Source organism: Candoia aspera, chromosome 3 (assembly GCF_035149785.1).
Source record: "Candoia aspera isolate rCanAsp1 chromosome 3, rCanAsp1.hap2, whole genome shotgun sequence".
Classification (NCBI taxonomy): domain Eukaryota; kingdom Metazoa; phylum Chordata; class Lepidosauria; order Squamata; family Boidae; genus Candoia; species Candoia aspera.
In genome coordinates, this window is record NC_086155.1 from 188,330,266 (window position 1) to 188,357,998 (window position 27,733).

The window sequence follows — 27,733 nt, forward strand, 5'->3', positions numbered from 1 at the left end:
GCTCCTTGGTCACCTGAAGATCTGAGCTCAGAATAATGGCTTTTCGAGTCCTGAATCTCCAGGAGGTAGTTCAGAATTTGCTCTCCCAGGGAAGAGACTTAGACTTCTCTAGCAGAGCCATAACACACGATGTTATGTACAGTACAATAGCTCCATAAAACAACAGCAACCTGAAGCTTGAAACCTTTCCAAGACTTTTGGGAAACATTTGGAAGGGATACAATTCAAACATTGTCTAACTAGGGGAAAAAAATCGAAGAATTAGGAGCCAAAATGTAAGAAAAGGAAATGGTAGCTGCTTCTGTGCAGAACATAAAAAGGAACAGCTGCAGGAAAGGTATCAAGTTCCACGGCCACTTTGAATTTCCAAAAGAAAGAAAAACTATTCTGAAGCATTCATGGAAGTGTGCTATTTCTTTTAAAAGAATAGTACCTGTTGGAAACAGGTTGCTATTTTAACTCAGTTCCAGTTTTCAAAGGGAAATCAGCCAGTTATTCTAAACCTTGCTTCAATCTCTAGCGGAGAAACTGAAATGTAATGACATTTTTCCCTGCACCAGCTGCGCATTTAGACAGAATGAGGCTGATTGCCAGGACCTTCTAACTGGAGGAGGCAGAAGTGTTCAGTTTTGATTTATTAAATCTCTGGATAAAAGGCAAGATAATAGGAAATGATCTGGAGCTAAAAGCCGCCCAAAATAAGAAACACAAAATCACCACAAAAGTGTGAGATTTTATTGGTTGCCATAGTCCCCTTATGCGTGTAAAAATCAGATATATGGTAGGTTTTACTGCCACCTACTGGGTAGTACTGAAACATCTATTAATACCAAGTTTGTTCATTTAACCTTCTGGACATTATGGTTTGTTTTGTTATAGCCATATTCAGGATCAAGGTTTGGAGAGTGTTATCTGTGTGCTGTTGCAGATTGTGTAGTAATTGTGCATTCCTTTGGTTGTCCAAAGCAGTGTTTCTCATCTGCAGCAACTCTCAAGCATGCTGGCTGAGGAGTTCTGGGAGCTGAAGTTCACACAATCTACAACAGCACACTGGTTTATGGACTAACAAAACCAGGAATGATCTAGTGTCAAAACCTGAAGACCCTATTTACCCTGTTTCACTTGCATGGCTTCTCCCTTTACTTCTGGCCTGGCACTACTGCCCTAATCTGGTCCAGGAGGCATGACTTTTACACATCCTTGTCGTTTCCAGGAGACTTAGATGTCTGTGACAAATTCTCTTCACTGTAACGTATCTAGTCAATCATTAAAAGGAGTCCTTTGGTGCATGCCAGAAAATAATGTCAGCTTCCAGCCACCCTACAAATAAATCTTTTCTGTAGTGTGCCAGAAATCTGGAAGGGTCTTTATCCTGACCTTGTTGTTGTTGTTAGTTGCCGTCGGGATAACAATGAAGTGCTGTTTGGTCTTGCGCCATATGCCTGACTGTTCCAATGTTTGCATCCATTGTTGCTTTAATTGTATCAATCCATCACATTGGAGGTCTTCCTCTTTTCTGCTGGCCCTCGACTCTACCAAACACGATGTCCTTTTCAAGTGATCGGTCTTTCCTGACGATGTGCCCAAAGTATGAGAGTCTAAGCTTAGTTATCTTCGCCTCTATGGAACATTCTGGTTCTATTTCTTCTAAAACTGATTTGCTTGTTCTTCTGGAAGTCCATGGTATTTTCAATAATCTTCACCAACACTTAGGGATCCTGACCTTAGAAAGTACCTAATAACCTTTAGGCATCTGTTGAAGACCACCCAGCCTTCCTAGTGAGAATGCCATTTAGCTTTTTCTTGTCCCTCGCCCCCTCCGTATTAACATGTTTCTAAACTTTTCTAATTGTGTATTAATAATAGTTTTGAGATCAGGATTGTATGGGAAGAAATGGAGAAGTGTAGCTGTACTTCATGAGCTGCATTGGTTACCGGTCAGTTTCCAGGTGTCCCTTTGTGGCTCAGGACCTGACTGGGGCATCTTTCTCCCACCATTTTTGCCCACCCGGTAAGATCTGGTAGGACATGTTGCTCTGGGTCCTATCAGCAAAACACCATCTTGTGGGATTCTGGGAGTGGGCCTTCACTACTGCTGCTCTCACTTTCTGGAATAACATTCCCTGCAAGCCCTTTGGTCCAACCTTTTGGCTTCTAGAAACCATTAAAACTTGGCTTTTCTGTCAGGGTCTGGGTCAGACAATTTGTGAACTTACTTGAAGGGTTGTGAGCTGAATTTTGAGTGAATTCACCAATATGCTATCATTGTATTTGATCCTGTACTATTTAACTATGTTTTTAACATGTATGCTGCAGAAACTAGCCAACAATTATTTTAGGCTTGAGTGTAGTTAAACCCAAGCATTGTAGGCAGGCTGTGCTCACAGCACTGTGTGAACTTAAGCAACCAGGTTAATTCAGTAAGCATGCCAGACTAAAAAACATTTGACAAATTTCTGCCTCAGTGTTAATAGGGTGTGCAAATAATTTCAAATGCATGTTCAAAATGCCCCATTTTGAGTGCAAAACAGCTGTTCTAGGCAGCATCTAGAGCCAAGTGACTCTATCACTTTGGAAGTGTTTTGTACTTCAACAGCTGTTTCATATTCAAAATGCTGTTTTGATCCTGGAACACTTCCAAAATTATTTAACCAGCCCATCTGACACTCAAAACAGCTGCTTCACTCTTGCAAACTTGAAACAGGACATTCCAAGGTCAACATGCATTGAATCTGAAACATTTTGGATACCCCTAACTGTTCTACTGTCCCTGGGATCTTGGGGGTTGAATCTGGGCTTGGATCTTATGTTTCCACACTTAGGTTTAGAGTGTGGTTAAGAGCTTTGTGCAAATTGTGGCATGCTATCCTCAATGAGTACAAAGAGAAAACTCACAAAATGAAAACCATAGTTTGTTCTCATAATTTTTATTTAAAACATTTTGTATTTTTCTAGAAACTACGAGTGACAAACCAAGAAGCATTCTTTACATTGTCCATTCTAGTTCATATTTATAACATTTTACTAGTGAAAAAATAAATTACAAACTTGACAATAAGATTTTACAAGGCTTCATGTAAGTTTTATAAGGCAACTGGGCAAATAAACAACTAAATCTGAGTCCTATACATGAAACAGGAGTCTTTGAAAAAGCTTTAAAATATACCCAGCAAAATATCTCGTGTACTTCCCTGAAATGGTTCAGAAGGCATGTTTCCTTCACTTCAATGTACAAGGAATCACACTGACAGTACAATCGTAGGCATATTTTCTCTAACGTAAAACTTGCTGGGTTCAGTACCAACTGACTTTCTAACATTTTTTTTTCACATTCCAGTTCCTAGAAAGGGAATATGGCAGCTACTTCAGGTTCAAAGCTACGGTGGGCTCAAATAATATACTAAAGTTTAATCAGTAACCCACAGAAAACTGTGATCACACATCACAAACAAACCTTATAATGGCTTAGCACAATGTGTCAAACTCCATCAACTCCTGACAATATTAGGGTGCGATTTATTTCATCCTTGTATGTTTCACCCTCTAATTGTGATTCCATTTGGACTGGAACAGTTATGAATAACAATCTCCCAAGCAAAAGTTAGCTGTGGCATTTGGCAAAGGAAGCTTCAGTTTTTGTCAATTACCTCTATATTGTTTCTCTATTTTTTAAAAATACACTTCTGTAGCCAATTCATCTGTTTTTCATCGTCCACATGCTAAATAAGGAAAAGAAGCTTAAACATTATCCTACTATATACACTGAAGCTAAGTTCAGATGACATCACTATGCATGAATTATTAAATTACCCCAATTTTCTAGGTTCGCATGACACGCTAAACCAAAAATTAATTGTAAGGTCTGGGTTCGCTCGCTACTCTAACTTAAAATGCCCTGGATAGTTTTTGGATCAGTGTGTCATATAAACACAGATATTGTTCACACATTACATTAAGGAGAGATTTGTTGACTAAACCAAACAGCCATGTTTGCATAACAAAAACAAGCTATGTTGGTTCATTTTGCTGAATAAGCCAAACCTTGTAAGGTGATCACTTCTATGCTGTGTGAGTTGCTGCAGTCAAGTTTACAGCCAAAAGCATTTAGGCCAAATGAAAAATTCCTCTCAAACACTTTATGTCAGACATTGTGCTGATTTGACTAACCAAAATGACAGTTTTAAAAGATTATAAAGCGCTAGTGTCATCTTATTCATTTTCCCAAGCACAGGTTCCTCTTACGTACAAAATAAAGTCTCTCTTGAGTCAACTTCGATACTTGCAGCTTACATGGTCCTGTCTACATCGCTGTCTTTGATACAATACAAAAGTGGTTTGCCACTGCCTAGGATGTTTTTCAAATCTAGTTTACAGTCTTAAGCTTCTCTGGGGGTCTCCCATCCAAACTTTAACCAAGTCTTATGTTGGAACATCCCTTTAGGTACAAAACAGTACGTCCTTCATCTCAGTTCAGTTCAAGAACTGAGGTAGGAAGAAATGTTATCGTGCAATCATTCTCACCATCATAAAAGCTTTCCACTCGACTGATGGGATTAGATTTTAACAAAATGATCAGCAGCTAAACTTTGTCCTAAATGTTGCAATATAGTTTTATAAAAGTTGCATGATTTTACAGAACGAATTGTTGTTAAAGAGTGTATATATGCACAGAACTTGTAATATATTTGTATGAACTTTTCTATCAACCATCAGTAGTTAACAAAATATTCCCAGAATACCCTACTTGGATTACAAGAAGCAGAAGTCTCCTGACGCAATTAATGGTGAGTGTGTAGTTCGGCTTTGTCAGTCTTCCAAGAAGGCAGCATCAGAAGTCAGCATCTAAAGTAAATACTTTATTATTTGCTTTGGCCATAACTGCGAAACGTTGATATTCTGAAACCCTTCTCTCAAAGAAATTGGTTTTTCCTTCCAGTGAAATATTCTCCATGAAGTCAAAAGGGTTTTCTGCTTGAAAGACCTGAGAAAACCAAACTTATTATTAAAACATAGCTGCTGATTTGAGGCACTGCAAGGAAATCCATCTGTGGTGACTGCTAGAGAGCATTTCCATTTAACGCCCCCCCTCCCCAAAAGTTTGGTTTCTTCCTCTTTGACTCATAAGGATGACCAGGATTAAGTCAAGATTTTTCAAGTTTTCTACAAGCCTTCAATTTTGTAAGGATTGACAGATCTTCTCCTTTCCCTTCTATATTCACACTTTTTCAAGCACTTGTTCTATCACATTTCCGTAACAGTTTGCATTTTTTTAAAAAACACATGGACATTCATAATATTTTCAAATGCACAAACGTTTGTATACTTTTGTGAACATTTATCTCTACTAAGCATTGGTATATTATTTTTGTCTTCAATTTTCTTTCAATCCTTGTATTGTATTGTACTGAATTTCGAACAAAGAATATTGTGAAATTCAGAAAATTGCAAATTAAGTTGGTTGGTATTAAACTGCAAACAAAACAAATTTTGCCCCACCCCTACTTAGCTGTCTCTGTGGCTGTTCCTTAATATTATTTCCCCTGCAGAGTTACTGCCTATTCATTTTCAAAACTTTTATAAGACATATGATAAACCTGGAATCAAAATCCCAATACAGTACTGGATTTTATGTAATTTTATATAATATTGGATTTTATATAAAATACTTATACTATACTATACTATACTATACTATACTATACTATACTATACTATACTATACTATACTATACTATACTATACTATACTATACTATACTATACTATACTATACTATACTATACTATACTATACTATACTATACTATACTATACTATACTATACTATACTATACTATACTATACTATACTATACTATACTATACTATACTATACTATACTATACTATACTATACTATACTATACTATACTATACTGGATTTTATATAATACTGAGAGCCAGTTTGGTCTCATGGTTAAGGCAACAGGCTAGAAACCAGGAGACTGTGAGTTCTAGTCCTGCCTTAGGCATGAAAGCCGGCTGGGTGACCTTGGGCCAGTCACTCTCTCTCAGCCCAACGCACCTCACAGGGTGGTGGTTGTGGGGAAAATAGGAGGAGGAAGTAGTAACAGGTATGTTCCCCGCCTTGAGATATTTATAAAAATAATAAAGGTGGGATAAAAATTAAATAAATAAATGATACTGTATTCATAATCTAGACATAATACCAAACCACCTATTAGCTGCCAATCTCTCCTTCTCCTGCATTGCAATTTTCCTTTTATTTCTGGCTGCTTCCCAAAAAACACTCATTTGCATTAGGCAATCCAGATGTGAACAAACCGATGACAACAAGAATTGTCAATCACTTCAAGTCTGGTTTGGATGAAGCAGTAAATAATTGCTTGCCATGTAAAGTAGGATATGGAAGGAGTTAATATGTGAACCCAAGGTTTCTAAAGGCTTGCTGACATACTGCCAATGTTTGAGTGACATTTTTCTATAGTTGTTTCAAACAGACTCATATTGCATCACTTTGCATGTTCTGAAGGATGAGCATGGATGTGTCATAGCCACTAATATTTACCCAGTTCAACATATTAAAATTATTATTAATAATAATATACCGCCCGACTCCAACAACTCTAGGCAGTTACAAATAAACACCTTAAAAACAAGAGAAAGGTACAATTTTTACATCTCTATATAAAGTACAATTAACATCTCTATGGCATTTTTCTGTGCTCACACCCAAACTGTGGGATATCTTTCTTCTGACAGTCTCTTTGGTACCCTCTCTAACTTTTATTCTATAGCTTAGCTTTGTTTTATTCAGACAAGATATTAATTTATATGATAAGCTTTAATGATCAATATTTCCTTTAGTTTTTATTCATTTCTGTTATCTTTCAAAATTTATTTTTGCCCATTTTGTTCTTTCCAATCCAACAGAAAGATGCAAAAGACATTATGTAAAGGGGGCTGGGGCTTGTTCATCTGCCCTTCAGCAGGATAATTCTCCAAAAATTGAACAAAATAGGATGAAATTTGCTGTGGAAGGGAACAACCAGTCTAAATACTGGCTGTACCTGGACAGGGGCAGCACAGAACACCCCCCCCCCCGCCAAATTGTTCTAAGCCTCCTTCTCTCCTCCCTCCTGGTCATGTGGAACAGAATAGATCCTATGCCCATCCTGTGCTTCCTAGTGCACACGTACACACTGCCACCGGATGAGGGGAGAATAGATATACATACACAGATGCAAGATGTTCCTTCACTACAGTACACAGAAAATACAGATGCCTGTTATGGCTATAAACGGAAAGGGACTGGAGAGGACTCCAGATGCTCTGCTTTGCACCCTTTCCCTATCTTGACAACGCTTTTTAAATTACTTAGGCCAGCCAAAAAACGATGCCTTTTGGATGCCCTTCAACTCTGAGAATTCCCATAAAAAGTCATGGTGGCTGGGAATTCCAAGATGATGTCTAAGATATCTCAAGACACCAAGCTTGATATAGGCTATTGTGAAGTTTGGCTTTTCCACCTTTGAAAATCAGGGTGTAAATGTTGTAAAATAAAATGGTGTTAAACTTATAAGTATGTGGTAAATTGCAAGAAAATATGATCGATGAAAGAATAGCCATTGGCTTCACATACAGATACACATGCTACTCATACACAAATACAGAACAAACATTATTTTCTTTCCAAGATAGAGTTCAGACACTACCTTGAAACAAATTTAGGTAAAGTTCTTTTCACAGACCAAAGTTCAATGCAAATACTTTCCTGAATTACTTTACCTTAGGGAAACCCAGTTCCAGAAGTAACCTATCAGCCACAAACTCAATGTATTGTTTCATCAGAGTGCAATTCATTCCAATCAATCCCACAGGTAAGGCCTCTGTCAAGAATTCCTGCAATATAGAAAAAGAAGTGAAATTATTTCAGAGGGATACAGGAGTAATTTCCCAGTTTGATTCACATATGTAACATAAAATAGAAGCTATTATATCATAATTCTGGAAGTGTGATTCATTGTGATGTTGTGGTTAATGTTGAACAAGGATCAATGATATCTGGGTTCCAATTCCACAAAGCTACCATATTTTATTTGGCCATTATGAATGGTTTTTCACCAGGGGGTACCCCCTGAAACCTAGATATATCCCACCAAAGCCTTAGGAGCAGCCCTAGAGCCCTCTGAAAACTGCCACAAATTGTAATTTTTAATGAGACAGAAAGAAAAAAATTAGGAAATCCAAAGGAAGTAATTATTTACCTTAAAAATTAATCAATTTAATTGTGGTTTGTAAACCATGGCTTATGGTTTAGGATATTGCGTGAATCAGCCAATTGTGCCTTGAATAAACCAGTGGCCTAACTTTCATACAGTGCACTCTGGAGTAATCACAGCAGCAAACCACAAAGGATATAAAACTTGAGTAGGGCTGTTGTTTGCATAAGACACTAAATCACAACTCGTCCACCACATTTTAACCTACAGGATTTGTTAACCCAATCCACATAGTCACATTATGGTGTGTATTGTGCAAACTCAGAAAATAACAACTGAGTACACCACATTTTAGTTCATCATGGGGCAAATGATCATGCAAACACAGCCTACATTATTTTGAGGTTGACCACAACTCTGTCTAGGCAAAGATGGCTGATCTCCTTACCTTTTCAATTTCAACTGCATTGACAATGATCTCTTTCACCCTTCCCTCCAAAGGTTTATTCACTAAATGCTGAAAAATCAGGCAAGCAAAGTCACAGTGGAGCCCCTTAAGAAATAAACAGGACAGAAATATAAGAAATTGAGTATCCTCTTTTTTGAAAAAGCAGAGCTACAATTTTCATGCGAGAACTACTTTAAGCATTTGCGGCTTACTTTTAAAAGTTAAAATAATCCATTGACAATGCACATTAACAACAGTGATTTAAAACAGTTTTTTACATAAAATAAAATATATATTAATTATTCTTGACTACATCTAAGATGTCTCAAGATTGACATCCCTTGCCTAATTGACAAATAAACGTTTCACTCCCATGGAAATGAAAGCATGCTGGCGGGGTGTCATGAGTGCCGTTGAGCTGAAGTCATCAGCGCAATGGCACACATGACAATAACAAGGAAATAGGTGAAGGGGTGCAAGATAAGTAGCCATCAACCCACAACGACTAACGGCCAACAAACAATAACTAAACGGATCACGGAGCACACCCAAGCCATCAGCGCCAATACAACGGAGATCGCCCAGCTGACAGCAATCAGCAGAGGAATAGAAAACCTGATGATGGGCGATCCCGGAACCCCTCACCCACCGGCAGGGCAACGTATTGGACAAAGGGGGGTGACGTGACCGCGAGTGAGGGGGCGCTGACCGGCGCGGGGTATTTAAACCCCGCACCGGCGCGCTCCTGTCACTCTCAGCTTTTTTCTTCCAACGCTGTAACTGCGCTGTGAATAAATCAGAGCCTGATCCACGAACCAGTGTCTGAGTATTATTCAGAGGTAGGCAGCGCATGACATAAAGCTGAGAGTCATAAACTCAGCCTCGCCGAGCCCCACCGGACGACAACGAGCCGCGGGAGGAGTAGACGGCGAGAAGACCAGCAAGATGAGGCCGGAGCGGCGCGGGCAAGGAGGGCGAGCCGCGCGGCAAGAGACAGAGGAGGACCGACCAAGGCCAGGGGCACCGCGGACTCCCGGAGCCATGGACGCCCACCCCACCCGACCCGAGCCTCAGCTCCAACCCCAAGGGGAGATGGCGACGGAGGCAACCCGACCGCGGGAGGGAGCAGCACGACTTCCGAAACCAGCGGAGGACCCCGCGCCCCACATCGCACCCCAGCAACGGGCGTGGAGCGACAGCCCAACGGCGGTCAACACGGAGGAGGACGACGGAGACACCCAGCAGACGGCGGAGGAAGCGGACCCGCGGCAGAGGGACGATGAACCCCGCCGGCAACCCACCCCCGAGGACGCGCCAACGGAACCGGCCCCAGCGGCGGCGCGGGCTGTGGACGAGGAGGCACGAGCTGAACTCGCGGCCATGCGGGCTCAACTGACGGAACTCCGGACCATGCTCCAGGCGCTTATGCCCCCCGCGCCACCCAACGACGTCCCCGCACAGGCCCACACCCCGAGCGAAGCACCGAACCCCCACGGGCCAGCGGAGGGTCAGCAGACGGCACAGGCGGACGACACCACACACCGGGAAGCGAGAGGCGGGGCCGCGCAAAACGCCCGGGCCCCAAAGGACTTCCCCATCTTCTTCGATGGGACCCCCACGAAACTCTCGTTTTTCGTCACGAACGCTAGGGAGTTCATGGGGAGGCACGGACACTCCTACGACTCCGAGGCCGACAAGATCGCCGCCGTGGCGATCAAACTCCAAGACAGGGCGGCGGACTGGTACGTCCAACTGTACGAGTCCAGCTCCCCCGCCCTCGCCACCTTCCCTGCTTTCATCAATGAGATGAAAAACTACTTCGAAGACCCCCTAGCCAAAGTAAGGGCGAAAAGCGCACTCCAAAGACTTAAACAGGGCACACGCACGGTCCCTGACTACGCCCTGGAGTTCAAAGCCCTCGCGGGGAAGGTCAGCGACTGGTCCGAGACCACCCTGCTGGAAATGTTCAAAAGGGGGCTCAACCGCGACGTTCTCCAATGGGCCCTCTACCGCAACGACCCAGAAACGCTACACGGGTGGATCCACCTCGCGGGGAAAGCCGAACACGCGCACCGCACCTTCCTCATGACAACCACGGAAGACACAAACTATGCCGGAAAAAAGGTACCCGCACCACACGTGGGGATGGCCGGCCCCATATACCCAAAAAAGAAATTCAACCGGGAGCCCTGCGGGAGGTGTGGCAAATTAGGGCACAAGACGGTGGATTGCTTCGCCAACCGACCGCCGACCAGTGCGCCCAAACCCACCCCGAAAATTAGCCCCAAACCACCCAACCTGGGGCCGCCCCCTCACCGCCGAATGACCGTGGCCACAGCGACACCAGAGGAAGGCTGGGACGCTTACTGGGGGGAAGAGGATAACGCAGACCCCGACCAGCCGGCGGGAAAAGCTCCCCGCCTGCCCTGAAACGCGTGGCGAGGCAGGCGGTGGGACAGCAGCGCGGACCACCTCGACGGAACGACGAAAGCCCCGTAATAATGGCAGCAATCAAACTCTCTGCCGGCAACGGAGCCACCACGGCCGCGGCACTAGTGGACTCGGGGTGCTCAAAAAACCTCATCCCCCCCGACCTAGTCGCCAAACTCGACCTCCGCTGCTTCCCCCTCCCCACGCCGCTGGCATTCCACCAGCTGGACGGCTCCACAGCGGGAGGGAAACCAGCCACGCTACAAACCGAGACGGTCACCCTGCAAATGGGCACTCACACCGAGCGCACATCGTTCGTCGTCACACACATCGGACGGCCCATTGCAGTCCTGGGGATGCCATGGCTCGCGACAAACAACCCGCGGATCAACTGGGAGACCCGCACCTTCACATTCGGCGACGGCGAGTATCGAGCACCAGTTCCAGCGGGCAGAACCAACCCCACGGTAGGACGAGCGGAGGCGACCACACAAGACAACGCCGCTACCACAGCAGACCTACCAGAACAATACGCCGACTTCTCCGAGGTCTTCGGAGAGGCAGAAGCTGACCAACTACCCCCCCACCGCAAGACGGATTGCCGGATCGACCTACTGCCCGACGTCCCCTTACCTAGACCAAAGATCTATTCGATGACCCCGAAGGAGATGGCAACCCTCCGGGAGTTCATCGATAAAAACCTAGACAGGGGATTCATAGAGCCAGCATGCTCACCGGTCGGAGCCCCCGTCTTATTCCGGGAGAAGAAAGACGGGACCCTACGGCTCTGCACCGACTACCGGGGCCTAAACGCGGCTTCCCTGTCCAACAAATACCCCTTACCCCTGGTGAAGGACATGCTCGCCCACCTGTCCACGGGCAAAGTCTTTTCCAAACTGGACCTTCGCGAGGCGTACTATCGCATCCGAATCAGGGAGGGGGACGAATGGAAGACGGCGTTCAACTGCCCCCTAGGCGCCTTCCAGTACAAAGTACTGCCCTTCGGACTCGCGGGGGCCCCTGGGGTGTTCATGCAGCTCATCAATGAGGTACTGCATGAACATCTGTTCAAAGGGGTCCTGGTCTACATCGACGACGTCCTTATTTACACAAAAACACACGAGGAACATGTGACCCTAGTCAGGCAAGTCCTCGACAAGCTCAGAAGGGCGCAGCTCTACGCCAAGCCTACAAAGTGCGAGTTTCACAAAGAGCGCCTAGACTATCTGGGGTACCGAATCTCCGGGGACGGCATCGAAATGGACCCCGCAAAAGTCGAAGCGGTGCTAAACTGGGAGCGCCCCCGCAACAGACGCCAACTACAGAGCTTCCTTGGATTCGCGAATTTTTACAGGTCATTCGCCCGGGGGTTCGCAGAGATAGCCCTCCCCCTAACGGACCTCCTCAAAACCAAAGGGGTGGGGGACACCCGACGCGCCAAGAACCCAGGCACAGTGCTGAATTGGACTCCCGCGTGCCAGACCGCATTCAACAAGCTGAAAGCGCTGTTCACTACGGAGCCAATCCTCGCGCACCCGGACCCAGAACGGCCGTTCGTGGTCCAAGCCGACGCCTCAGACTTCTCCCTGGGAGCCATCCTGCTACAGAAAGACCCCACGGGACTCCTGAAACCATGCGCCTACCTGTCAAGGAAGTTCTCCGAGACAGAAAGGCGATGGCACGTCTGGGAGAAAGAAGCCTTCGCGGTGAAATCGGCGCTAGAGACATGGCGACACCTACTCGAGGGAGCCACCCAACCATTCGAGGTCTGGACTGACCACCGGAACCTCGAGGCCCTACGAACGCCTAGACGCCTTAGCCCAAAACAGGTCCGATGGGCCCAATTCTTCAGCCGCTTTAATTTCCAGCTGAAGTTCATGCCGGGCAAAAAGAACTTCCTGGCCGACGCCCTCTCCCGACTGCCCCAAGACGAAGAGCCCGCCCCAGACACCATTGGGACGGTCCTATCCGCCTCGCAACTGGGGATGGCCGTGACCACCCGAAGCGGCGCGCGGAGGCAGCTCGACTCTACGGCGCAGCCGATGGCGGGACAACCGGCGACCGGAAGAAGCCAACCGCAACTACCAGGGGGAATGCGCACGGACCTCGCCGCCGCCCTCAAAACCGACCCCTGGTTCCTGGCAAACCCCGACAAGGTAACGATGCCACAGGACCTGGCATGGGGGGAAGGCAGAATCTACGTCCCGGACTCGCAACGCCAGGCGATCTTGCATAGGTCACACGACGCCAAACAAGCGGGACACTTTGGGTTCCTCAAGACCCTACACCTAACACGGCGTCAATTCTGGTGGCCCGCGCTCAGGCGAGACGTAAAAACCTACGTAGCGTCCTGCCCAACGTGCGCTAGGGCCAAACGGGCACCAGGCAAACCCGCGGGGCTATTACAATGGGTGGCAGAACCCTCCCGCCCATGGGAGGAAATCTCTATGGATTTTATAGTGGACCTCCCACCCAGCCAGAAGAAAACGGCCATTTGGGTGGTGAAGGACTACTTCTCAAAGCAGGCCCACTTCATCCCCTGCACGTCGGTCCCATCCTCACAACAGCTAGCCAAACTCTTCCTCATCCACGTGTACAGGCTACACGGATGTCCCGCACGTGTGGTGACCGACAGGGGCACACAGTTCACCTCCAAATTCTGGCGGGCCTTCCTAAAGCTGACGGGGACCCAACAGGCCCTATCTACGGCTTGGCACCCCCAGACGGACGGAGCCACAGAGGTTCTTAATGCCACCTTGGAGCAATTCATACGATCATATACTAACTACCACCAAGACGACTGGGCTGAACTGCTCCCGTTCGCCGAAGTCGCATACAACAACGCCGTCCACACGAGCACGGGGAAAACTCCGTTTGAAGTAGTCTCGGGGCGCGACTTCGTCCCCATACCGGAGCTACCTCAACCCCCGGAACCCCAGGTGGACGCTAGCGACTGGGGACGGAAGATCGCGGAAGCATGGCCAGTAATCACGGCGGCGCTGAAGGATGCACAGGCAGCCTACAAAGAGCAGGCTGACAAGCACCGGCGCCAACAACCGACGTTCCAAGCGGGGGATATGGCCTACCTATCCACCAAGTTCCTAAAGTCAACCCAACCCTCGAAAAAACTGGGGCCTAAGTACATCGGGCCGTTCCGAGTCACGCAAATAGTGAACCCGGTAGCAATACGCTTGGACCTGCCACACAACCTACGGAGACTCCACCCGGTGTTCCACACCAGCCTCCTGAAACCGGCAACCACCTCCCGATGGCACCCAAGCACGCCACAGCCCGCACCGGTGATGATCGACGGGCAACACCACTTCGAGATAAGGGACATTCTCGACTCCCGCAAGCAACGAGGAACTCTACACTATCTGGTCAGGTGGAAACACTTCCCCCACCCGGAATGGGTGGCGGCGCACAACGTTAACGCGCCTGACCTGACCAGAGCATTTCACCGGGCATACCCCGACAAACCACAACAAAGGTCAGCAAGCCAACCCCCCCCCTGCAGGCCCCCCCCGCCTCCCGTGCCCCAAGGGAAAGGGCCCCCCCAAGCCCGCGACTTGGGTGGACCTCCCCCCCCCGGGACTCACTCCCCCCGCCCCGGGCCCACGGGGTGGTGACAAGCGTTCGCCAGCACCCTCCCCCCGCCCCCCCGGCCGCGGGGGAGTGGCAAGCAAGTCAACAGGGCAACCTGGGGGCAACGCCCAGGAGATACAACAAAGGCGACGCACTTTAAATGAGAAAAAAGAAGGGCCCTACCTGGAGCTGATAAGCACCCGACCAGCCACGCCTCTCTCCTCGCCGAACTGAGCCAAACAAACAGGGTGTGGCTGGAGCATGCGCACGCCAGGACAGGACCCGAGCATGCGCACCATGGACACACCCTGGGAAGGCACGTGGTAGAGGGAGGAGCAAAGGGAGGGGCGACAACTATTCCGGCGGGAATTTTGAAAAAAAAAAAAAAAAAAAAGTGCCGTTTTGACAGCTCCACCGAAAAAAAAAAAAAAAAACACACACAGAAAACCGGGGGGGAACACTACTCGGAAAGGGGGCAGTATGTCATGAGTGCCGTTGAGCTGAAGTCATCAGCGCAATGGCACACATGACAATAACAAGGAAATAGGTGAAGGGGTGCAAGATAAGTAGCCATCAACCCACAATGACTAACGGCCAACAAACAATAACTAAACGGATCACGGAGCACACCCAAGCCATCAGCGCCAATACAACGGAGATCGCCCAGCTGACAGCAATCAGCAGAGGAATAGAAAACCTGATGATAGGCGATCCCGGAACCCCTCACCCACCGGCAGGGCAACGTATTGGACAAAGGGGGGTGACGTGACCGCGAGTGAGGGGGCGCTGACCGGCGCGGGGTATTTAAACCCCGCACCGGCGCGCTCCTGTCACTCTCAGCTTTTTTCTTCCAACGCTGTAACTGCGCTGTGAATAAATCAGAGCCTGATCCACGAACCAGTGTCTGAGTATTATTCAGAGGCAGGCAGCGCATGACACGGGGAAATTCTGGGAGTTGAAGTCCACACATCTTAAAGTTGCCAAGATTGAGAAATGCTGTCTTTTAAGCAATAGGTTCTAGAATGGGAAAACACACAATTCCCATCCTGCCAAAAAAATTGGTAGGATTGGGAATTGTGTGTTTTCCCAGTCTAGAACATATTGCTGTTCTAAAAAATATTGGTAGGATTAACAATATTCTTGTTAAGCAGCATCCTATTGTGGTTTTCATTTTAGATTTCAATGATGTATGAATCATCATCATCATCATAAATTAAACTTATAGGCCATCCAACTCTCAACAAATAAGTGTCTACGAGTAATACTGCTTCTTTGAAAGCATCAGATTTAACCTTAAACATTTTTGCCTCACACCTTACTTCATCTCTGCTAATAAGTTCATTGGAGAAAGTAAGGCCTGGCATTACTCCTCTCTTCTTGAGCCAAAATATTGCTGCAAAAGCACCAGAAAAGAAGATTCCTTCAACAGCAGCAAATGCCACCACTCTTTCACCTGTTTCAAAGAGATAAGAAATTTTCCAGTTATCAGACAGCAAATGAACCTTCTCCAAATTAAATTAAGAATAAAACACTCTTCTCCTATTTTACTTTGTGTCCTGGCTGGGAATTCTGGGAGTTCAAGTCCCAATACATCTGGAGTGCGGCAATTGGGGAAGACCGGCAAAACCCATGACCCTCCCAAATTTTAATTAAGGTGCAATCTTCATAGCAAGAAAAGAGCATCTACTGCATCTTGTATATATGCCATGGCCTCGCGGTCTCATTTGACTTATCATTTCGCACTCCAAAGAGCTCTTTCAGAAAACCTATTAATTGGTTGGCTCCCCAAAGGAATAGCTTCAACCCAGAGACCTCTGGAATCTGTGTACTCTTAAGAAGTTGATGTCAACTTCTAGGACGTAGAGAAGATAAAAGAAATGTCTGTAAATATAGGATCCACTGGAATAGTGAAGGTTTCTTTCTCTGCCATATCCTGTGGGGAAGCATCCCGCATGTACAAACAGCACTTTGACTCTAAAGAGAATCAGTTGCCTACATATTTCAGAGTAAAGATCAATACTTTTTAAAAATGAATGAACATATGCAGGTGTCAGGATTCAGTCTGGGATGAAAGTCAAACTTCCTGACTTAAGATTGTTGTCTGTCTCTAAATGCATGATCATTGACAATATTTGTTCCTGAGGTAGGACACACTCATGTGCTTAGAGGATCCATGTACAGTTTCAGGGAAAAAGATACAGGAAACAGAAGTTTCCAACATCAGCATGGGACCATCTTTTGAAGGGATGGAGGGAGAGAGAGAGAGAGAGAGAGAGAGAGACAGACAGACAGACAGACAGACAGACAGAATTCCCTTCTTACCCATACGGGTGGTTTGTGTCTTCCTCAACCTCGGGTCCTCTACCAGAGGCCTGGGAGTTTGAGGGTTCTGCGCAGTATCTTAGCTGTTCCTAGCACTGCACTCTTCTAGACAGAGAGCTCTGAGGTTGTTCCTGGGATCTGTTGGAGCCACTCTCCCAGCTTGGGATTCACAGCCCCAAGTGCCCCTACCACCACTGGGACCAGTTTGGCCTTCACTTTCTACATCGTCTCTAGTTCCTCCTTCAGGCCCTGGTACTTCTCCAGCTTCTCATACTCCTTCTTCCTGATGTTGCTGTCACTTGGCACCGCTACATCTATCACCACCACTTTCTTCTGGTCCTTGTCTATTACCACAATGATGGTTGATTGGCCAGTACCTGCCTGTCTGTCTGGATCTGGAAGTCCCACAGGATCTTAGCCCTGTCATTCTCCACAAACTTCTGTAGAATCTCCCATCTGGACTTGGGAGGGTCTAGCCCATACACTGTGCAGATGTTCCTGTACACAATGCCAGCTACTTGGTTGTGCCGTTCAGTGTATGCTGTTCCTGCCTGCATCTTACACCCTTCCACTATGTGTTGGACTGTCTCTGAGGCCTCTCTGTGCAGTCTGCATCTTGGGTCCTGTCTAGTGTGGTAGACCCCTGCTTCTATGGATCGGGTACTTAGTGCCTGTTCTTGTGCTGCTATGATCAGTGCCTCAGTGCTGTCTTTTAGTCCAGCCCTTTCCAGCCACTGGTAGGATTTCCCAATGTCAGCCACTTCAGCTATCTGTCAATGGTACATCCCATGCAGGGTCTTGTCTTGCCATGGCACTTCCTCTGCTTGATCTACCTTCCATGTCTGCTGCTGCCTCACGCATTCTCGCAACAGCTCATCTTTAGGGGCCATCTTATCGATGTACTCCTGGATGCTCTGGGTCTCATCCAGGACAGTGGCTTGGACACTCACCAGACCCCGCCCTCCCTCTTTCCACCTGGTATACAGTCTCTGGGTGTTGGACTTGGGGTGGAAGCCTCCATACATTGTGAGGAGCTTCCAGGTCTTCACATCAGCAGCCTCCATGTCCTCCTTTGGCTAGCTCACTATACCGGCAGGGCAGCTGATGACTGGCAGGGCATACATGTTTATGGCGTGGATGTTCTTCCCATTGAGCTGGCTCTTTAGGACCTGCCTTTTTTATTTATATTTATATTTATATTATTTATATTTATATTTTTCCAAAGTCCAGCTATCAACAGCTGGCTTCTCACCTACTGAATCTTGAATCTGGCAATTTTGCAGATCACAGTAAGAGTAGGATCCTTCAAGTTATTATGGCATCTTAGGCTTTTCAAACAAGGACAGCAGAGAGGGAAACTAAGCCTCTGTTCACACAAGACACTCACCCACGATTAACTGAACTACTGTTCAGTCAATGAACCCAACTTCATGGGTTCACATAACACATTGAACTATGAATTAATCACAAAGGCTGAGTTCACAATAATGCACTAGAACTAAAAAACAGTTTGTAGTTCAATGTGTGTCATACGGACACAGTCCATACTTATTAACATGCTCCAGTCTCCCCTCTTTCTTCCGACCAGAGGGGACTGGGGGAGGACAAAAAAGTCAAGATGGTGGCCATGACTGCACAATCAAAGCCCCACCTCTTTGGTATTTGCGTGTGATGTTGCTGAATGTACAAAAAGGGCAGGGCTTCCACTACACAGCCAAGGCTACCATCTTGACTTTTCTGAATCCCTTCCTAGGGACGCCCCTACTTCTGCTCTGTTCTCCTCACGTCTGGTAGGCAAGAAAATACAAATGCTTTCCTCCAGTCTTTCTCTTCCAGCAGAAAGACCAAGATTAAAATCATCTTGGAAAAAGGAATTATCCTCTTCAATTCCAATTGTCCTCTTCAATTGTCCTCTTACCCCTTTTTCACTCAGCATATGACTGGGTTCCTGCAGTCCACTTTATTATCGCTAGAATATTCATTCATCAGAATTCCCCAAAGCAAATGTTCAAAGCCCGGTGAATCCCATTCTGATCCACAGCAGCGTCCCCCACCCCCATCCCATGAAGAACACATAAAATGGAGGCACCTACCAAAAGTGGCTTCCCTGTCCTTTATCCATCTCAGTGCCCAGTCTGCTTTCTTCCTGACACATGGCATTGTTTCAATAGCATTAAATAAAATGTCCCTGGGGGGGTGGGGGAGGGAGGAATGGGGGGAAACCAAAAGACAGTAAATCTGGGCAGTCAGATTGTCACAAAAGCATATACCACTTGCTCTGAAGGAGGACAGCAAGGGTGCTTTCAACATAGCACCTTCATGAGATACATGATACAATGATCTTCTGAAACTACACAAGCATATGGTAGAAATCTCTTCTGCAGTTTGAACCAATGTTAAAAATCAAACCTTTTCCAGGAATTGCTATTGCTATCTAAACACAAAAAAAGATCTTCATATACTTCATCATGGAAGTAACTCACCGTATGAGTGACACAACTATTTTAGTTCTGAACGTTAGATACAATTTTCCCCGTTGCTTCTTTTCCATTTCTCCAGAAAAAACTAAAAGCATCTGCTTCCACTTCTAATAACAGCAGTTAGTTGAGCCCATTATAATTAGTGAGAATAAGCCAGGATCTGAAACTGTAATTTACTATTCATAATTTAATTTTGGTTCCTTGAAGCTGGATGTTACAGGGAATACTGGTTTGCTTAAAATCAAGCAGAAACTCTTCCTCTCCCTTTTATAAGCATAAAAAATACAAGCTTCCAGTGATACGATATATTCTTGCAGTGGTAAACCATGGTCTCCCATTATACCTGGACCAGGCCATACATGAAAATTACGCAAACAAATATATAAGTCCTCTACATAGTGGCAATACTTACAGTAATTACCTTTTCTTGGGATCTTTGATGTAAGTGTCTATTAGCAAACTATACATCTCAGAATGAACGTTTTCTATTGATATCTGGAAGCCATAGAAACAGCGAGCTTCTGGGATCTGCACTTCTTGGCTAAAACGTTCTACCTGCCAACAAAGGAAGGTCAGACATCTAAGTGTTCTTGCAGAACCAGGTTCACACCCTGCACTAGGCCATAGTGTCTTATATAAACCACTGTTTTCCCACAAAGTTCCCAAAGGTATAGCAAATACACTATACCCGTATGGGATTCTCAAGGAAGAGGAGCTGAAAGCCAATGTGATTAGTACAAACTTCATTAAAGGTAAGTACTTACAGGAGTATACATGCAATGCTCCCTGTGACAGACAACACGTGTCTGCTGCATTCTGCCATGGCACGTCTGTACCACGGACTAGTTTATAAAGCTCTGACAACCATCATGCTAAGCATTTATTAATCTTACCAGCAAAAACTTGGTCAGCTAAACTATGTGAAAAACAAGTTTATCAGTGGAATACCTTTCCCATGAAATCTGCAGTGTGTGTACAAGCATTACCTCATCATGCATACCTACATACAGTTTGTGCCTTGCTGTGCATTTACCTTTTTTTAATACTGAAGTTCATGTAGTGATTAAACATGGCTTCAGCCTGATTCAGTGATTAAGGTTTTACAGCAACAGCTATCTACGTTAACAATAACAGAAATGGAAATAAAATTGGAGTATGCAAAGCAAAGGAATTTTGAATTTGTGAATAAACCAGGGAAATAATCGGCTCATAAACTGCGAAGAGAAAGAAAAAAGAAAATGATATTGAAATTACAAGAGGGAGATAATGTATTAACAGACAGCGTGGCTATACAAAAAACATTATATCTCCAAAGGACCTGATATTCCTTTGGAGAAAATAAATGACTATCTTAAAAAACAAAATGTACCAAGGATTACAGAACAAAGACAAATTATTTATGGACCTATAACGATTAGGGAAGTTTCAGAAGCAATTAAAAAGAGTAAACCAGGAAAGGTGCCTGGACTAGATGGACTTTCCAGTTTGTATTATAAGTGCTTTGAGGATGAACTTTTACAACCTTTACAAAACATGATGAATTCTATTCTAAAGGGAGGAAAGATGCCAGAGACTAGGAAAGAGGCTAATATAAGATTAATACTTAAAGAGGGACTTGATTTGACTTCAGCAAGAAATTACAGATCAGTATCATCGCAATAATTTATTCATGAGAATCAATGTGGGTTTTTACCTAAAACACAGCTGAAGGATAATGTTAGAACTGTATTGGATATTTTGGAATATTTGGAACAACATAATGAAAAACAAGCCGCACTGATCTTCTTAGATGCAAAGAAGGCTTTTGACAACTTGTACTGGATGTTTCTGTTTAAAGTTTTGGAAGATATGAATTTTGGAGAGAAATTTATAAAATGGGTGAAATAATTTATACTTCCCAGATGGCACAAATAATTAATGGAAATATAATCAAACCATGTGAGATACAAAAAGGAACAAGACAAGGCTGCCCATTGTCCCCTCTCTTGTTCATTTTAGTTCTTGAAATATTGAATAGAGACCTAAGACAAAATGAGAGGACCGTGGGCGTAAAGATTAAAAAAGAGACATATAAGTTAAGAGCTTTTGCAGATGATTTGGTGTTTGGTTCTGGAAGACCTTTTAAAGGGAACTGAATTATTAATGAATAAATTAAAAGAATTTGGTGCATTAGCAGACTTAAGATTAACAAACAGAAGACAAAGATGTTAACAAAAATATGACAATATAAGATCAAACAGAATTGAAGAATACAATGGTTTTAAGACTGAGAAGAAGGATTCCACTACTCACTGACACTCAGGCCCTCATGACCTCCCGTCTGGAGTACTGCAATGCACTCTACATGGGGCTACCCTTGAAGAGCATTCGGAGGCTTCAGCTGGTACAGAATGCAGTTGCCTGGGTAGTAAGTGGAATCAGATATTCCACACATGTAACACTGCTGCTATGGGAGCTGCATTGGTTGCTGGTGTGCTTCCGGGTGCAATTCAAAGTGCTGGTTGTCACCTTTAAAGCCCTTCATGGCTTGGGACCGGGTTACCTAAGGGACCGCCTCCTCCCAGTTGTCTCTACCCGTCCAATTCGATCTGGTAGATTGGGCATGCTACAGATCCCATCAGCCAAAGAATGTCGGTAGGCTGGGACTAGAAGGCGTGCCTTTTCAGCCATAGCACCTGCCCTCTGGAATATTCTCCCCTCAGAGATTAGGATGTCCCTGACCCTGTTGGCCTTTCGTAAGACCGTGAAGACCTGTTATGTGCCCGGTCCTGGGGCCCCAAGTGTGGTAATGGTCCCATTTCTTGGTTGTATTAACATCTTACATTGTTTACTTGGCAGCCATGTATATTTATTTTGTATTGCAACTGTTTTAATTGTAATTGTTTAATGGTTTTATGGTTTTTATCGTTGTAAGCCGCCAGAGTCACTTGCTGAGATGGGCGGCTATAGAAATTGAATAAATAACTAAATAAATTACTATGACAAACATGAACTGTATGCTATTTCAAAACAATTATGTTAAGACATGGAATGAAGTTAAAAAATCTATGTTAAGATGGAAGAAATCACAATTGTCATTGTTGAGAATTTCTGTGATTAAGAAGTTATTAGAATTCTATTTTAGTTTCAGACTAAACCTGTTTTGACAACTGATGCACCATTTAAATAATGGCAGAAGGATATACCTAAATTTATATGGCAGGGGAAATAAACCACGTTAAACATAAAGTATTACAAGATGTAAAGGAAAGAGGAGCATTGGGTTTACCTGATTTGAAACTATACTTTGCTGCCTCTTACTTAGCTTTGATAAAGGATCATGGTGTTGCTGAGAAACAGAAGGTTATTGGAGTTAGAAGGACAAGATTTGAGATTTGGGTGGCATGGATATTTGTGGTACGATAAAGCTAAGGTTAATGTCGACTTCTATTTCTTTTTATCTTTTCTTTTTGCACATTTGTCCTTTTCTTTCTTTTCTTACTTTGTATTAGTTTTTGTATCTTCTTTTAAAAACGTTTAATGTATGTTTGTTTGTTTGTTTGTTTGTTTAGTTAGTTAGTCCTAACAGTCAGGAACCATGCTGAGACGAGGAATAAGTCTCTAGTGTTTTATTACTGCTACATTAAACAGAAAATCCTAACAAACTGAAGAAGCGTGAGAAAACCCATACAGATAAACCCCAAAAGTCAAGGCGGGTCAGTTCTGTGTCTCTTTGAATGGCTGCTCAACTCCTCACTACTACGCATGCGTTTTCCCCCCTGGATAGGGGCCATCTCCTGCTCACCATCAGTGCTCATGACATATATATATATATTTTATTAAATTTATTAAAATTGTATATATATAAAAAAACTTAAATGGAAGACAGTAAGGATGAAACAGTTAAAGGAATATCCTGTACTTCCATCTGTTACCTATATAATATCTCCCAAGCTTTCCTACGTTCCAATCCCTCTAGATCATTGTTTCTTAAACTTTTTTCTCTCAGGACCCCTTCCCACATTTAAGAATTATGGAGGACCCCAAAGAGCTTTTGTTTGTATGAGTTATATTTATCAATATTTTCCATATTAAAAATTAAAATGGATGCATTTGCTGCTGCTGCTTCTCATGATTGTTTGATCAGATTTTAATATTGTATTATTTATCAAATAATTTTGATTTTGCAGATCCCTGAGGGGGGACCCCCGGGGCCTAGGACCACACTTTAAGAAACACTGCTCTAGATGTACAACAACCACGTGAAAAGTACAATTAAGAATAGATGTTTGATTACATGCGATGAAAAAGAATCACACCATCAAAGTATTACAGGACACATCACAGGAAGCATCTCACCAAGTTTTCATTTACAATTCCATCACTGGCAGCAAAAAAAGCCAGGATATGTGAAATAAAGTATTTCTCTTCTGGTTTTAGGTTGTTCCAATGAGGAAGATCCTTTGACAAGTCAACCTTTATAAGAAAGGAGAAACATATATTATTGACTTGATATTGTCATTGTTCACTGATAACTCTGAAAGACAGAATAAATGTTTAATGGAATGTAATCCTTATAAGCTTCAAACAGGGGTGTACATGGGGGGAATGGTTTTGATAAAGTTGGCAGCTGCAGCCTCATCAAAGCCCCACCCCCTTTTTACATGTCTTGTAATGCACATTAAAAAGGGTGGGGCTTCAAACATGCAGCTCTTGCTGCCATCTTGACTTTCTTTTAACTTCCTTTGCATATGCCCCTGGCTTCTATCCATCTTCTCCCACGGGACACCTTCTAAATGTAATGGATTATTATCCTCATCATGCTCTGCCAGGATGGTTTGGGGATAAATGCAGTTATATCCTAATCATCTGGTCGTTACCTGGTGGGTGCATGCTAGTTCACTAGAAACTTCTCTACTTAAGTTTACACATAACTTGCTACTACCAGAGAGGGAAAGGCAGTGAACACACATGCAATTCATTGTATGATTTATTCTGGAAATCCCTTCTACTCCTGAACAATACTACTGCCCTGCCAGAAAACAAAAACAAGTAAACAAAATCCTCAAGCATTTCACCGCTCATGCAAGCAGGCAATGTATTTGCTTGTTTGCTTGCAACGGTGGCTACCGATTTATGACAGGAGCTGGCTCTTTCTTGAAAGCATGTTACACTGAATGCAAGGGAACTATGTATACTAGAATACCAGGTCGGTGAACAGAATTTCTTCTGTGCCTTTGCTTCTGTCTCTTGGCTCCTTGTAGTCTAAATATGTCAAGGGCTGGCAGTCTTTAAGGTTTGAGGGATCTACTATAGGGTTTGAGTTTCACCATATGGACCAAGGTACAAATTACTTTTTCCGCCAAGATGGAAATAAACAAATGGACTACCTATGATCTGGCTAGAAATCTGTGATCACTGCAAGACACTGATCACACTCCTTCCACAAAAAACCTTTTTCACTCTGGTATTCAAACCTTTTTCCTGTTGCTAGTGTTAGGCTATGGGTGGACGATCCACATGCAGCTTCCAGCATCCCGTCCGCAATTCCCGGAAGAGTTAGGGTTGAACATTTCAAGTCTTATTTTTAAGGTTAGGGGTTAAGGGGCAAAATGAATGTTTAAGTCTTGCAGACATCATGGTATCATTGGTCACACCCTGCTGGCCCCAAGATAGGACAGGAAACGAAAATGTAGCCCACAGGCTGACAATGCGGCCCACCCTTGTATTAGGCCACTGGTCACCTGCTGCAACTAGCCTTCCACGCAACTCACCTCTTCTACTGTCCAGAAGGAAGCCTGGGCCTGCTTGTACATTTTCCATATATCGGGGTACTGAATTGGGAAGATGACAAATCGATGCGGGTTTATTCTTAAGAGAGGTTCCTCATTTGGTTTTAAGCAATTTTCAAGTCCATCTGAGGACAACTCCTAAAGAAAAAGCAAGAAATCATACATGTGCTAGTTTTCAACAATACCACAGATGTTCTGTAGCTTTCATCTAAGGAAAACAAGGTGGATCCTATCATTCTAAATATCATAATTACATTAATCTTTCCTTTCTCAATCCAGAAACTATCCCTGCATGGAGTTTCTCAGCTGGTCAGATATGGATTCATTGCAAGACTATCTCCATGGGGACAATTTACAGAGTGAGTACAGAAATACAGCTTTCAGGAGTTCACTGAGTGTGTGCATTGCAGACAAGGATAACAACAATACCAACAATACCCACAGACTCTGATGTACACTTTTAGCATGAGCTTTCTTGTGGCATTTTGAGGGGACCCTCCTTATGCTGCAATGATAATCCAGGCTTTGGCTTTGCAATCACAACTACTACAGCTTAAAGCACTTGGGGAAACCAAGTCAAATCCAGGTATTATTGAATAAATCATCATCATCGATGCCAGACTGTCCCATATAAAAATTGGAAGCCAGTAATATAGATACATGGCAGATAACAGGTCTTCTTGGCCATCAAGCTTAGAACAATGTTAACAATGTAAAGCCTAAATAAGCCTCAAATTTCTGGAAACCCTGAGATCATTTCCATACTACACATCTGTAATGTCTTCTACATTCATCCAACCACTCTTCTTGCAGGCTTACAAATTGCCCAGCCACTACAGAACCAGAATCTAAGATCTGGATGCCTAGCTTTGGGTTACACTGGTTGGAGCCCCTTGTTGAGTATATGTTATGTTGTTGGATAGATTTGCCATCTTTCTTATGGTTATATGCTCTATTGCTTATTGTGTGTTTTGTTTTTATTCTGTGAGCTGCCCAGAGTCAATTTGAGTCAGGTGGTGTCTAAATAAATAAATAAATATCTCAGATGCCCTTTTTAAATAGAATATTGGACAAATGCATAGCTAATCTCTGACAACACTGGTATTAGACAGAATTCCAAAAGAAAGGGGGGGGGGGAAACACAATTTGGGCAGAGTTCAGCTGCCTGGAATTGGTTAAACATTTTATCATTTTTATACCACCTCTGTAACAATGAAGGAGTATACAGAAATTTACCAACTACGTATACAATAACGATGCCTGTTAAAGCAAAATCAATAGCCACTAAATGCTCTACAAACTATAAAATCTAAGTCTTGACAGCTTTCTAGACCCAAGCGGATAGGGGCCTATTGCAACGCCAGAGAACGTCACTTTCTCCAACTCTTTGTTGGCCCTATTCCACGCGTTGCATTCAGAAGCGCTCGAACGTTCGCTGAGGTTTATTTCCCTAGAAATGGGCCGATCCCACCGCAGCTTTAGCCCCGCCTGATCCGTTGCGCGTTTACGCCGCGCAAGTTTGTGCCGCTCTGCCGAAAGAGGCGCCCTCCAAAGGACCTCCGCCGGGCTGCTGGGCTCGGCAGAGGCTCTCCTCCCGCTTACCTCGCTGCTTTCCGGCCCAGCTGGTCCGCACGGCCAAGGGCGGCAGCCGCGGCGCTCGCCCATGGCGCCCGGCCCCACTCCTTCCGGCGCCCTAGAGGCCAGCGAGGGAGACGAGCGCCCGCGGAGAGCTCGCCTTGCCTTCGCCTCCTTCTCCGCCTCCTCCCGGGGCGGGACTGTGAGCGGCTGCGGAAAGCAGGGCGGAACTGCGCAGAAGATCCGAATTGGAGCCGAGCGAGACTTACTCCCCAGTCAGCTTCCTTGCGTCCGTCTGCGGAAACTACTCTCCTTCTTCCCCGCGCGGATGCTCTCCTGCGCCTTGACGCGGCAGCGCCTGAGGCTGAGGCCCTGAGAGCGTCTCCAGGGAGGGGGCGCGAGGATGTCTGCAGGGCCGCGGGTTGCTGTTGATGTAGTAGTGGGGGCGGCCTTGCAACATGGCTGTGGGTGGGGGTTGCCCATTCATAAAATGGCTGCTAGAAACCCATAACCGGGTACAGAATAGTGCTTTATCAGCATCCTGCTTGATCCTCCCTCTGGTCCCCTACCCTGGACTCTACCTTTATCCTCTTCAGGACACAGTTCCAAACTAAAGCTCTGGTTTGCAACCACTCAGCGTTTTACTTTATTAAAGAAGGGGTATTTGTGGCCCAGAGCTGTTCTTGCAAATCAACATAATGCTGGAAGCTCAGTGCTTTGCTTCCACTGTGCCAACTCTCTCTCTTGTTTGGAATTAAAACTTTTTAAATGTAGAAAGTAAGATGAGGCAGGGACCTTGGTGGGAGCCAAGGGAGGCAGTGGTGGGCATGTTGGTGCCCGGGAGCATTGCCCTGGAGGAGGGCTTCACTACCAGCATCAAAGACAGATTGAATCACCAGTCTTA

General features: G+C 44.8%; 1 protein-coding gene across 1 annotated transcript; it reads right to left on the reverse strand.

Moving 5' to 3' along the window:
- Positions 1 to 2,911: 2,911 nt before the first annotated feature.
- Positions 2,912 to 27,134, reverse strand: RRM2B (ribonucleotide reductase regulatory TP53 inducible subunit M2B). The gene is made up of 9 exons (XM_063299561.1): positions 26,857 to 27,134; positions 25,237 to 25,392; positions 23,822 to 23,938; positions 19,905 to 20,038; positions 19,097 to 19,191; positions 16,001 to 16,134; positions 8,667 to 8,771; positions 7,785 to 7,898; positions 2,912 to 4,981 (listed from the first exon to the last, which is right to left on the reverse strand). Exons 1-9 carry the CDS (start codon positions 26,917 to 26,919, stop codon positions 4,829 to 4,831), a joined length of 1,071 nt encoding a protein of 356 aa, XP_063155631.1. The 5' UTR covers positions 26,920 to 27,134; the 3' UTR covers positions 2,912 to 4,828.
- Between the last annotated feature and the right edge of the window lie 599 nt (positions 27,135 to 27,733).

Coding starts and splice junctions, on each gene's coding strand:
- RRM2B (XM_063299561.1), bottom strand. CDS start 26,919: ATGGGCGAGCGCCGCGGCTGCCGCCCTTGGCCGTGCGGACCAGCTGGG. Junction 8,772..16,000: donor AACTTATTAGCAGAGATGAA/GTAAGGTGTGAG, acceptor TTATTTCTTAAG/GGGCTCCACTGTGACTTTGC. Junction 7,899..8,666: donor ATGCAGTTGAAATTGAAAAG/GTAAGGAGATCA, acceptor TCTATATTGCAG/GAATTCTTGACAGAGGCCTT.